General features: G+C 36.1%; 1 protein-coding gene across 3 annotated transcripts in view; it reads right to left on the bottom strand.

The window, feature by feature from the left end:
- Positions 1-14,699, bottom strand: part of LOC150092337 (TATA box-binding protein-associated factor RNA polymerase I subunit B-like) — a 161,448-nt gene that overhangs the window by 133,718 nt on the left and 13,031 nt on the right. For all 3 annotated transcript variants that reach the window (XM_090414965.1, XM_090414967.1, XM_090414966.1), the window contains exon 3: positions 12,641-12,838. In XM_090414965.1, the coding sequence (XP_090271091.1) occupies positions 12,641-12,838 (198 nt within the window). The remainder of the gene's footprint in view (positions 1-12,640; positions 12,839-14,699) is intronic.

Raw genomic sequence — 14,699 nt, 5'->3', positions numbered from 1 at the left:
AGATTTTGAATATGGAGGTTAATCAAAATAATCTCAGCATATACGAGGGTGGTCTGAAAAGTTCTCAGCCTAACAATGAAAAAATGAATTTATAATTTCAAAATTATTTTTATTTTTCAACAGTAATCTCCCTTAAGACTAATATGTTTATTCCAATGATGCCCCAGTGCCATTATCCCATCCCTGTAGTGGTTCTCAGTAAGAGCTGCAAAATACCCCTCTACAGCTGCAATCACCTCTTGATTCAAAGAAAAACGCTGACTAGCGAGGAAGAGTTTTAGTTTTGGGAAGAGATAGAAGTCAGAGGGAGCCAAATCTGGGGAATTGGGTGGATGTTCCAACAACTCATAGTGCAGATCCCTTAATTTTCCCATTGCCAAATCACCTTTGTGGGCAGGTGCATTGTCCTGATGAAAGATGATTTTTTTTCTTCTGCAAACCGGGTCTTTTCTCACAAATTTTTCGTCTAGTCTGGTTAAAAGATCGGAATAATATATTCCCCCGTTATTGTTTTACCCCTTTCAAGATAATAAATAAACAAAATGCCTTTAGCATTCTAAAACACCGATGCCATGACATTTCCTGCTGATGGAACCGACTTTGTCTTCTTTAGCACTGAACAACTGGCTTCTGTCCACTGTTTTGACTGCTGTTTGGATTTCGGGGTGTAATGGTGAATCCAAGTCTCATCCATAGTAATAAATTGATGCACAAAATCAGTTTATTTCTTGTTAAAACACTCCAAGCACTGTTCAGAGATTTTCATGTGAGTGCATTTTTGATCTGTCATTTATGTCAGTATACTTGAGAAACGGTTGAGAAGGATTGTAGAAGAAGCTTGATGAGGAACAAGCTGGATTCAGGCCAAATAGAGACTGTCAGTATCAGATCTTCATTTTGCGACAAATACTTCAGAAATCATGAGAATATAACAAAGATCTAAGATGAAAAGTCAAACGGCTATTTTTTTTCTGGCGAAGTTGATAAATTAACGGGATAAAAATCCCTTATTGTTTTTCAGTTTTTCAGCCAGTATGCTTGGATTCGCTGATAGTTCATCGGCATGAAACGCTTAGATTGTAGTTTTCGATCTTAGAGTTTCGCATACTCGCTGAAAAACAATAAGGGATTTTTATCCCCTTAATTTATCAACTTCGCCAGAAAAAAAAATAGCCATTTGGCTTTTCATCTTAGTAATAATATGTTATAATATAATATAGTGGCACACCTTTCTGGCATTCGTACTTGAGAAATACTTGAGAAATCATGGGAATATAACAAAGATCTAAGATGAAAAGCCAAATGGCTATTTTTTTTCTGGCAAAGTTGATAAATTAAGGGGATAAAAATCCCTTATTGTTTTTCAGCCACTTACGCTTGGATTCGCTGATAGTTTGTCGGCATGAAGCGCTTAGATCGTAGTTTTCGATCTTAGAGTTTCACATACTAGCTGAAAAACAATAAGGGATTTTTATCCCCTTAATTTATCAACTTTGCCAGAAAAAAATAGCCGTTTGGCTTTTCATCTTAGTTATAATATGTTATAATATAATATAGTTGCACACCTTTCTGGCATTCGTATAGCGAAGGTATGCAAGTTCTTTTCACTTAAACTTTGATATCATTTAGTTCTAGCTACTCACTGATGAGACCTCAAAAAAGGTTGAAACCGGTCTGGGTAGTGACCTCTCCTCATAATGTAAAGCAGTATTACATCTCATTGGAGCTGTGTGTTTTTACATTATGAGAAAATATCAAGAATAGTGAGGGAGCTTGCTCCACCTTTCTCATCGAGTTGCCTTGGTGTGGTACTACCAAGTGGTCACTTACACTTGGATTCGCCGATAGTTCGTCGGCATGAAAAGCTTAGATCGTAGTTTTCGATCTTAGAGTTTCACATACTGGCTGAAAAACAATAAGGGATTTTTATCCCCTTAATTTAATATAACAAAGATCTGTATTTAAGTTTTGTCAGTTATATGGTGTCAATGGGGCATTATATCAAGCAGTACTTAGTTCTTATTTGAGTTGTAAGTCAGCAGTTAGAATTGAAGGAAGTACAGGAAGAATGTTAAATCTGGTGTGAGACAAGGATTTACATTATCCCCACTTTTATTCATTATCTATATGGATCAAATTATGAAGGAAAGTGGTATTAAACATGATATCAAAATTGGAGATGTTAATGTCAGCTCTTTGCTTTATGCGGACGATGTTATACTTCTAAATAAATCCGCTAAAAGTCTGCAAGATTCCCTGACTAAATTGAATAACTGTTGTAATAGATATGGTAAGAAGGTCAGCAATAAAAAGACATAGACAATGAAAATATGCAGAATAGTTGAAAATATCAACTGCGTTGTGAATGGAGAACGTGTGGAACAAGTAAAACATTTAAGCTACTTAGGCACGATTTTTAGTGAAGATGGTAAATTAAATATGGAAATGGACAACAGAATCAACAAAGCTGGTTTGGTAGGAAGTCAATAGAATAAATTCATATGAAATAAGAGAGATATTAGTCAGAACAATAAATTAGCTGTATACAAGACAGTGTTCAAATTTTAACTAATGTATCTGAGAGTCAGATCCATAAATTAAGAAGTCAGAAGTAAAACACTTGATCAAAGACTAGAGACCACAGATATGAGAGTCCTGAGAAAGATTAGAAGTGTGAACAGATGGCATCAATGGCAATATCATATTAAAAACGAGGATATCAGGAAAGAACTTGACATTGTCAGCATCCAGGAATGCATTAACAGAGCTAATTACAGATGTTATGATCACTTAAACAGAATGGGCGAGGAAAGATTAGCAAAACAAGTGTTCTCTGCCAGGTTGGCAGGAAAACGATCCAGAGGAAGACCAAGATATAGGTGGATTTTTATGGTACAAAGTTCCCTGGATGATAGAAATATAAGATCTGATAATGTTAGAGTCTTGACAACTAACAGACTGATTTGGAGGAAAATTGTAGATAGGAAGTTAGTAATGATGTAAATTTTTCATGTAGTACTATTGTATCCTGTGCACCCACTGAGGGTACATGGCAGGAATTTGATGATGGTTTTCTTTGTGTTAACCTTAGTCCATACTCTTCATAAAAGTTTTCAATTCTTTGAACAATTTGTTGTAATCCATTTTCACTTTCTGCCATCACCAGTACATCATCAGCATATCTTAAGTTATTAATGATTGTTCCATTTATTTTTATTCCTTCTTCTACACTCTCAAGTGCCTCTCTAAGCATCTGTTCACTATAAAGGTTAAACAATAATGACGATAATTTGCATCCTTGTCTAACTCCTCTCTCCACCAGGAATTCTCCTGTTTCCTCTCCATTTACATAGACTGATGCTGTTTGTGACCAATATAATCTCTTTAAAATTTCCAAGTCATAACAGTCAATATCAATATTTTCTAGAATGTCAAAAAGCCTTTTATGTTTCACTGTATCAAATGCCTTTTCAAAATCTAGAAATCCCAAAAACAACTTTCCACCATGGTTTAGTGTTTTCTCCCCAATAATTCTTAGACAAGTTACAGCCTCTCTAGTTCCTCTGTTGGTTCAGAATCCAAACTGTTCCTCATTCATTTCTTTTTCTATTTTACTCTTAATTCTCTCCAAAATTATTTGTGCCAGAATTTTTTCTGTGTGAGTTATAAAACTTATCATTCTAAAATTGTTACAGTCTAAAACTCCCATCTTTTTTGGAATGGGGATAAAAATTGATCTTCTAAACTCCTCTGGTAATTCTTGTACCAACTAAGAAAAAAAAAAAAAATCTTGCTGATAGTGTTGCTATCTATGGTCAAGAACTTTCCAGACCATCCTCGTAGATTGATCAGTACCGCCTTAACACATAGCACTCTAGCCATGTCTAGATCTCTCCAGTTCCTCCTGTATTCAATATAACACTGATGTTCATTAATTCCTTTTTCCACAGAATGGCCTGTCTGCTGCCCAAAGTATGTCAGATTACATACTCTCTAATCATTAGCTGGTAAATGCCAGCTAATAATACAGGTGGAAGTTTGTCTTTAGTAGATGGCAACAGATGAGAAATTTTGTTGATCAGAAAATACATGGGAATGAGATGATACTTCAAAATTCTTCCAATCGGTTCTGAGATGCCAGCAATATAAGGGATTGGAACTCTGTGATCTGTTGAAGTATCCTGAGGGGTTGGAACATAGGAGTCAATTATCTGCTGGATTTGATTAGGATTGCAACCATTAAATTCCATTACAGTTTTGACAGTGATAAGTTCTTGTTGTAAGCTTGGGGGAGAGGAGCACGCATTATGTGCTCTATTAATTAGATTTGATAATACCAATTTCTTGAGAGGTGTGATGAGCAGACTTCTGATGAATGTATCTGCCATTAAAGGTAGGTTTTTCGATAAACATTGATTGATAAATTCCCAGAGGCTGTGCATGTAAGAAGGATGTCCAAGAACAGTAAACTACCAGCATTTTCTTTTTCCATGGTGAATCGAATGTGGGGACGAAGGCTATTGATTTGTTGTAGGAAAATGGTAAGTTCATTTTCAGAATGAGTCAAACAGCAAAAAACATCATCAAATAATGAAACCAATCGGAGATTGTGGATGAATGGATGAGAACAAGGTATCTTCCAGATAGTTCAAAAAATAGTTTGCCAAAGGTGGGCTGCCAGAGGGCTGCCCATCAAATTCAGGGCATAATTGGTGATACTTCTTCAAAATTCTACCAATCGGTTCAGAGATACCAGAAATATAACGGATTGGAACCCTGCGGTCTGTTGAAGAATCCTGAGGTGCTGAACATAGGAGTAGAATTTTGAAGAAGTATCACCTTATTCCCACATATTTTCCTATCAACAAAATTTCTCATCTGTTGCCAAAACTACAAAAAACAAACTATCATCTCTATCATTAGCTGGCATTTACCAGATACCTTGTGAATATAATTTGACATACTTTGAGCAGATAGGCCATTCTGTCAAATAAAGAATGCATGAACATCAATATTATATTGAGCATATGAAATCTCAAAAGTCTGGTCTGGCACAACATAGTATTGACACTAAAAGAGGATCCAGTGGAATGAAGCTCATCTTCTCCATAGAAGCACCTTTAAATATGAATACCTTTTCAAAGAAAGTTGCGAAGCCCTTTTATATTGGCCAAATCTGAATCAGAACGATTCTCTCTCTCTCCCAAAAGTTTGAGAGATATTTATGTAACTATCAAAAATAGTTTTTAATAATATTATTTATTAATATTAATTTCTAGCACACAGCAACATTTTTTAATTGGTAAACCACCAACTGTTGTATGTATTTATTCCCTTTTTTTGATTTGCTTGTTTCTACACACTGATGATGTACTATAATTTTCAGTACAAAATATCTGTACTTTCATTTCATTAAAGTTAATTACTGTGGTTATCATGTAAGTTATTGTTTATAGTAATGCACAGGTACCTTTAAAGATTAGACTTATTATCCTTCATGGGGAAGAATTCACTAAACAAATAGGCAAGTTAGGAAAATTATTGGTTTTACAAGATAAGCTTCATGCTTGGATTGCCTGTCTCAAAAAATGTCACCACATGAAAGTTATTCCTACATTTATTAGATTTAGAAAAACTATTCAGTCACCTGGAGGTCATGTAATTTATATTCATGGAAGTTTTTCCTTGATATGGAACCAACTTTGAGCGACTATAAAACATTTAGCATCTAATATTCAGTCTATTTTAAATCTTGAAAGAAGGATTTCAGCTACTCTGGATGAAGAATTACTGGATATCGTTCTACGTGTGTCTAAACAATCTTTAGTTGGTTCTTATGAGAGGCACTGCCACAGACTGATGCAAAAATATGAATCATTGTACTGCAAGTCAAAAAATTACTTCTGACAATACACCTACTAATAAATGGGTTGTGAACATTTCTGGACATCTCTTTTCTGATTTTGCTTTGGTGCTAAACTCATTCCGTATCTTGATTTTTTGCATAACATTGAATGCAATCTGTCGGAATTTTAAAGCGAGGATGCTAATAAACTATGATTTGAAGTTGCTGCTTTACTCTTTAAAAGCGAATTACCTCCATGTAATTTATCTAGTGTTGAAACGCTGTTTTCATTAAGACAAAAGAACAATATATCTATTTTGAAAGCAGATAAAGGAAAAGCTGTAGTGGTAATGGATAAGGCCGACTATGAGAGGAAGATAGACTGCCTTTTACAGGATAACTCCACCTATCAAGAAATTAGTTATAACCATACAAAAACACAAATTAAACAATTAAATAAGCTGCTTGTTGAACTTGTTAGTTGGGATCAAAATACTTTGGACAAGTTGCACACTCATTTTGGAAGAACTCCTCGCTTATATCGCCTCCCAAAAATTCATAAAGGTTATCCAGTAAGACCTATTGTGAATTGTATTGACACTCTCACCTATAAAATTGCTAAATTTCTGTCACGTTTATTAACCGTCAATACTACACAATCCAGATTGTTCATTAGGAATTCCACAAGTTTTCTTGAGAAAAATCAAGGATATTCAAATACAAGAGTTAGATTTGTTAGTCAGCTTTGACATTGTTTTCCTCTTTTGGTAAACATTTCGCTATATGACACTGTTAATTTACTACATGATGATTATCCTCCTGATATTGCAAGGATTTCTGAATTTGTTATAGAATCAGGATATTTCAGCTGAAAAAACAAGATCTATAGACAAGTTGAAGGCAATGCCATGGGCAGCCCTCTGTCTCTACCTTTGGCAAACTATTTTTTGAACCATCTGGAAGATACCTTGTTCTCTTCTATTCATCCCCAACCCTCTCATTGGTTTTGTTATGTCAATGATGTTTTTGCTGTTTGGCCTCATTCTGAAAATGAACTTACCACTTTCCTACAACAAATCAATAGCCTTCATCCACATTCAATTCACCATGGAAAAAAGAAAATGCTGGTAGTTTACTGTTCTTGGACATCCTACTTAGATGCACAGCCTCTGGTAATTTATCAATCGATGTTTATCGAAAAACCTACCTTAACTGGCAGATACATTCATCAGAAGTCTACTCATCACACCTCTCAAAAAATTGGTGTTATCAAGTCTTTAATTAATAGAGCACATAATGTGTGCTATTCTCCCTCAAGCTTACAGCAAAAACTTCTCACTATCAAAACTTTAATGGAATTTAATGGTTACAACACTAATCAAATCTAGCAGATAATTGACTCCTATGTTCCAACACCTCGGGACTCTTCAACAAAATGCAGGGTTCCAATTCCTTATATTTCTGGTATCTCTGAACCAATGCTCGACTCAATACAGAGAAGTGCAATTAGACTTATCAATGATCCATTCCTTAACAACTGTCTCCCCCACTTTCACACAGACGTTTGTTCTCTGCAATAAGTATATTCTACAAATATTTCCATGGGAAATGCTCATCCGAAATAACATCAATAATTCCCCCACTCAGTACTAAGCTCACTGGAACATGTGCAGCTGCTGCACACAATATCCCTTCACAGTACACCTAGAAACAAAACAGAACAAATTTCTTTTCCTCTTCCTTCATCTCTGCAACTGCTGCACTGTGGAACAATCTCCCACCTGCTGTGTTTCCCAATTTAATACAATTTAATACAATTTAAATTGAATACAATTTAAAGTCATTGAAATCAAATGTAAATAAATTCCTCCTATCCCAACTCACCACCCATACACAGTACTAATGTACTATAGGTTGACCAATCAACCTCCTTATGGGCCCAACATAAAAAAAAGTAGAATTTTGAAGAAGTATCACCTTATTCCCACATATTTTCTTATCAACAAAATTTTTCATCTGGTGCCATCTACAAAAGACAAACTGTCACCTCTATCATTAACTTGCATTTAACAGATACCTTGTGAATGTAATCTGACATACTTTGGGCAGACAGGCCGTTCTATGGAAAAAATAATTAATAAACATCAGTATTATGTTGAATACATGAAACCTCAAAAGTCTGGTCTTTCATAACATATTATTGACACTAAACACAATATCCAGTAGAATGAAGCTCCTCTTCTCCATAGAAGCAATTTTAAATATGGATGCCTTTACATAGAAAGTTGCAAAGCGCATTTACATTGGCCAAATCTGAATCGGAACAACTGTCTCTTTCCCAAAAGTTTGGGAGATTCTCATTTAATGTAACCATCAAAAATAGTTTTTAATAATATTATGTATTATTAAAAACATGGCAACAGTTTTTAATTGGTAAACCACTGACTGTTGTATGTACTTTGTATTAACTTTTCTTTGATTTGCTTGTTTCTATGCACTAATGATGTACTGTTATTTTACAACATATCTGTACTTTAATTTCATTAAAGTTAATGTGGTAACCGACCAGGGCTTCTGACCTAACGTCCAATCCTCACCTTCTCGTGGTGCACCCTGTCAGGTATCATCTCTCTGGATACTGAACAAATGAGGTTGGGCTGGCAATTTGGGATTTAGCCAACCAAATTGTATTCTTATTGACTTAAACCAAAATATTAAATGATGATACAACACGATAGAATTTCATTCCGGCTGGGGCGTCGCCTGGTTAAACAAGGACCCCCCCCCCCGTTGTTTTCGCCAGGGAACCAGGGCGAACAGCGAAAAGTCAGCTACTGGAACAAATCTGAAAGCACACCCCAACTCAACATCACCAGAGTTAAAGATCGGTACTATCAACATAAGAAGCCTGAATGGCAAAGAAATGGAACTAGCTGAGGAATTAGATAAGTACCAGATCGACATAATAGGAGTGACTGAAACAAAAAAGACAAAAACTGGTGAAATCTTTCTGAGCAATAAATACAAAAAATCTTATATTCAGGCAATGAAAATCAAGGAAAAGAAGGAGTAGCCATAGTATTCAACACTAAATATGAGGCTAATCTTCTTGAATGGCAGGCAATTTCAAGTAGAGTGATGTGGGCAAATATCATAACGGGGAACTGGACAACGAGACTTATTTATGCCTATGGTCCCACAGAGGGTTCTCCTAAGGTAGAAGTGGAGGAATTTTTTTTGAGGATTTAGAGAAAGCAACTGACACAATGAAAAATGAAAATTTGGTCCTTGCTGGGGATCTAAATAGCAGAGTATGAAATGATTCAGACATACAAAAAATATTTTGGGAAAATTTGGAGAAAAGAGCAAAGCTAATAATAATGGCAAATACTTGTTGGATTTCTGCTCAGGACATGGACTGGTTATTACTAACACCATGTTCCAACATGAAAATGTGCACAAATGCACATGGAGAGAAGAGGCAAGGAATAAGAAAAGTCTCATTGACTATATTATTGTTGATAGGGATGTTTTCTCTCTGGTGCAGGACACTAGAGTATAGATGATTTGAAGAGTTGGAAGTGATCATCATTTAATCTTATGTGGAAAGGCAACTGGAGTAGATGATATTAGACCAGAAATGCTCAAGTATGGAGGTATAAAAGTTTTACAGTGGCTACACTGCATAGTTCAGAGGGTCTGGACAGAAGGACGACTTCCAGATGATTGGAGTAGAGCTCTCATAGTACCCATATATAAAAAGGAAAATAAAACTGATTGTGAGAATTACAGAGGTAATTCTAACACTCTACTGAGTGTTCCTGGTAAGATTTATGCCAGTATACTTGAGAAACGGTTGAGGATTGTGGAAGAGAAGCTTGATGAGGAACAAGCTGGATTCAGGCCAAACAGAGGCTGTCAGGATCAGATATTCACTTTACGACAAATAGTTGAGAAGTCATGGGAATATAACAAAGATCTGTATTTAAGTTTTATAGATCTGGAAAAAGCATATGACAAGGTGCCAAGAGAGAAGCTATTCAAAACGCTACAGTTGTATGCCAGGTTGGCAGGAAAAAAGACCCATAGGAAAACCAAGATATAGGTGGATTGATATGGTAAAAAGTGCCTTAGAAGATAGAAATATACGATCTGATAATGTTTTAGCTTTGAAAGCTAACAGATTGGTTTGGCAGAAAATTGTAGGTAGGAAGTTAGTAATGATGTAAATTTTTGATGTAGCACTATCATATCATATACCATATGTCAGGAATTTTATGATGATGATGAAGTTAATGTGGTTACCGTGTAAAATTGTTGTTTATAAGGCAAGTTGATAAATCAGCACTCTGGGGTGAGATCAGAACAGGCACCTCTAATACAAAAAAAGTTTTTTCCATGACTCCAAATGGTACCCATTAGGACATGGCACGTAGGGTGAAGGCACCACTCACTCCACTCATGTCGTGGCATGGCACGAGTGGAGTGAGTGATGCCTTCACCCTCGGACTACTCAGAGACTAATTGGTGATCATCGATTTTGGGGAGGGCCATCCCTGGAAGTTGTGAGGGGAAGCTATGGGCAAGAGGGTGGGAAGCAGTTTCTTTGCATGGAGGGTGGTTAAGCAGTGGAGCGCATTGCCTGATAGAGTGGTGGGAGCGGTCAATGAGTTCAGGAAGTGGTATGATAGACTTTGTGTTTCCTGGGGGGAAGACCTCCTGCAATGAGTCTCTTGACTCCATGGAGGCCTGAATAATAATAATAATACTGTTCCCACACTTGGGGATGATGCACTTAAGACCTGCCTCAAATGCTTGATTGTATTCAGAAGCAAGCAATTTGGTTAATTTATAACCCTTTCCTCACTAATTACTTCCAGTTACTTTCTCAAAGACACTCTGTTGCTGCATTATGTCATTTCTATAGGTATTTATGTGAACACTGCTCAAATCAACTTGTCACTACCATCTCTCAACTTTCCTCTAATCATATACAAACACAGCTGCTGGTGAACAACCATATACAGTTCCACTCCAAACTCACGAAACCAATTATTCATCCTCTGCTTTCATTCCTTCTCTTTGAAACTGTCTTCTGCATACTGTTTTCCTCAATGAATATAAACCTCAGGTCTTCAAGAAATACATTAACACATTATTTTCTTCTTTCTAACTACTTGCCTGCCCACAGCACTATAGTGTACTGGGACTTGGGACCTTTCATGTTTGGGACTGATATAAAAATCCTTTTTATAAAAAAATCTGATATAAGCATCTCCTTTTTAGGATTACACATGCTGGAAGGTATTTATATATGCAGTCACACCACCATCCATCCCAATAGTATGGCATCCTAAAAACACTCGCACACAGAGCCAGAAGCTCTTGTCTCAGAATTCAGTTATCTTCACAATACATGAAGATAACCGAGTTCTGAGTGAATATGGCTATTAGCTCTATAAAACAAACAAAATACTGCATGTTCCCATCCTCCCCACAATTGACACACAAGATTCCAATAAAACTATTAATATCTCCTATATCCAGGATATACCAGCTGAAAAGATAGCTGAAGTTCTTTGAAATCTCCACGAAACTTTCAAATCATACATTCAATTAGTAACCTTCATCCTCTTCCACATCCTTGAGTGCATAAGATTCCTTGTGTCTGCAAATTTAACCTATCTCAGACAGACTGACAGATCTCTTAACATCCATTGTTGATGAACATAAAAACTACATTCCCAATCATCTCTGAGCACATTAGGACTGGCAGACCATGCTCTGGTTATTCCTTACTGAATTAAAATGGAAGAAGACAACTATACAGCATAGAAGCTGCTATAGGTTTGAGAGACTATTTTTACATTTAGCATTAGATATGAAAAAACACTCCCATAACCTTAGTATGTATAGCTATATTAATTTGCCAAAGCCAAGAGACACAGCTATTCTAAGATATCACATCTAGCCTGACTTCTTGGAATTAACTTTGTTTTTATGTAATCCCCAGACAGGACATTAAGTTCCTTTCCAGTTACAATTTGAATCTATTTCTGAAACAATCTGAGTACTCTGTGTTTTAAGACAGTTGTAATTTGTGCTCTGAAGATGCAACTTTGAAATCCAGCAAAATAATAACTCAATAAATTATTTATGGCCTATGTAGCTCAGTGGGAGTGGTGCTTGCATCCTCTGCGCTTGGTCGCTCGAAGTTAGACTTAAGTTCAAGTCTAGTCGCCAACTGGAGGAACTTTTTCTAAGCCTTTCTTCGGCTGGTTCCTGAGTTAGTTGATCTCTGGCACAGGCAAGCGGGTTTTTCCTCCTGAAAACTCAAGAAATCGACCATAGCACTCACATTATTTCAGACAGTAACATATCTCATTAGGGTTAGATACCAAGAGATGGCAGCACTTGCTTGCCAGCCTCTTCATCAGTGGCTGCTATAATTAGTGATAGACATGGGCAAGCTATCTCTGATTGGCTACCGGTGGAGATTGAGCTGCCCATTCAGTCTCCAAAGAGCTAGATAGGGTATACAGGCCTCGCCTACTCCCTATAAGGGAATAAAAGACGTTAGCTGATGATAAATTATTTATTTTTGTTCCTATGGTGTTGTTTATACCATTTCATGATATAAACAACACCGTTAGGAATAACCACCAAAACCTAATTTGTACATTAAATTTACCATATTCTACTTAAGTAGAACATGATAAATTTTGTAGCAGGGAGGGAAAAAAATGCAGAGGTAAATTCTCCAGTTATATTAAATAATGACCATCCAAAACCAACCTTTAATTGAGGAGATGCTCCAAAGTCAATCAGGGTCTGAACCTGTCTGCAAATCAAAATATTGAAAGCCTGGGCTGTGATCCACATTTCTCCATAGTCTTGGCTCTGTTTTTGAAGAGTCTTTCTTTGGTCAGAAGTATAAATTGCATGGATTCCTTTAATATCTTGATATTCTTCTTTTTCTTCAGCTCTCAAGATCTACAATTTAAATTAACATCTAAACAAGCACTGTAGATTAATACAAATTAAATATGAACAATTCAGAATACTTATTTACTAAACATCGCAACTTTTATTAGCTGTTATTTTTATTTAAGGAAAATCATTATTACTATTGCTCTGACATAAGCAAAAATTTTTCTTAATCAAAAAGCAGGGTAATACTATGCCAATTTTAAAAGTATACACAATCAAAAATAAAAGCACTGATAAACAGGAATATCTTTCCTGAATAAAATAAGCTACCCTAAATTATTTTTGGTGCTAAATTAGAAAATCAGCTTAGAATTCTCCAACAATATTATTAAGACAGCATCCATGGTCTCAATATAAAATTGAACTGGGTACTTTGTAATATATATATTTCATTACTTATACAGTGCTTTTATTAAAAAAAAAACAGGTACCAGTACACATTTTCTGCTAGCAGGAAAGTTAACCATTAAAAACATACCATATATGTATCATGCATCACTATTAATAAATGTGCTGGTATGTGTACAACCCCCCCCCCAAAAAAAAAAAACACTGCTAATACATATGCATTAACCAAATAAGAAGAAACTAGAGCTTGTATTTTACATGTATTAAATCTGATTAATCTCATCTCATCATCTTCCATTTATCATGTCAGGAGAAACTGTATATCATAACCAAGAAACTTGGCTTCAGAGAAACCATAATAATGCTCATGATAGAGTAGTTACCCCTATCAGCATAATGAACAATGTCTGTCAATGTGTTTTCAGGCTGAGGTTTGCCTGTTGTAGGGGAAATTAGGGTAAATAAACCTACAACAAGCATATGGGACTGGTTATTAACTCATCGTTATTATAAGAGTAACCTCCTTGGAATCAGTAGATTTATTATGGAAAGCCCACTTAACTAGTAACATGTCTATCATATTGAACCTTGAAATGATTCACATTCACCACATTCACAAATAACTCCACCATTGCGTTCCACTCACCAACCACTCTCCATATAAAAATCAAATCCTTACACCCTTCTTCATCACATATTTACATAACTTATGGATGACCTATCCACCAAACTCTGCAATCTACATTCCCTCAAATGCTCTGCATAACTAATACTCAGGAGTCCTGATTTCACTTTGGCCATTCATCTCTGGATCTTCCCAAGTGTTTCCACATTACAATGAAAACTAGGTGGCCGAATTTGAGCATAACAATCCACACATGGATTGTTATGCTCAAATTCATTATGCTCTGACCAATGCCCGATACAGAGGCACTATCACCTTCTTATTTCTGCAAGCTAATGTACTTCTTATCAGAGTAGTAATACAATGTGCAGTTTGTGACAATTACAATTTGACCTAGTAACTTTAGCCCACTGTCTATTCCATGTCCCTCTATTTCACATTAAGATCCCAAATCTCATCTGCTTCCTGATGCACAGCTCTGCCAATATAGTATGCAGCCTTATATCTCTACACCCTGAAATGTAGCACCTTGAATTGATTAAAATTAAGCCTCATGGCCAATTTTGCCACAGAGTTTTCATTGCTACTTAGCATGTGGCCATACCATCTTAAGCATACCTCTTGCATCTTCTGTTATCGGTGCAATGCCGAGGATCTTACATACATTGATGTTTCGTATTCAGTCAAGTCCTGGTGGCGCCAAGTGTCCATCTCAGCATTCTCATTTCCATGGTATGGAGGATTTGTTCATGTTTCTCTGTTGCTGGGTAGCATTCTGCTCTATACATGGCTACTCTCTAATGACCATTCTATAGATCTTTGATTTTAAGTATAGTGGGGTCTTCTTATCACAAAGAACTCCAGTGAATGCCACCACTTCATTCAGGCAGC

Source organism: Typopeltis vanoorti, chromosome 26 (assembly GCF_054136105.1).
Source record: "Typopeltis vanoorti isolate ZY-2024b chromosome 26, IOZ_Tvanoo_1.0, whole genome shotgun sequence".
Classification (NCBI taxonomy): domain Eukaryota; kingdom Metazoa; phylum Arthropoda; class Arachnida; order Uropygi; family Thelyphonidae; genus Typopeltis; species Typopeltis vanoorti.
This window is presented reverse-complemented; position numbering and strand designations above follow the sequence as displayed.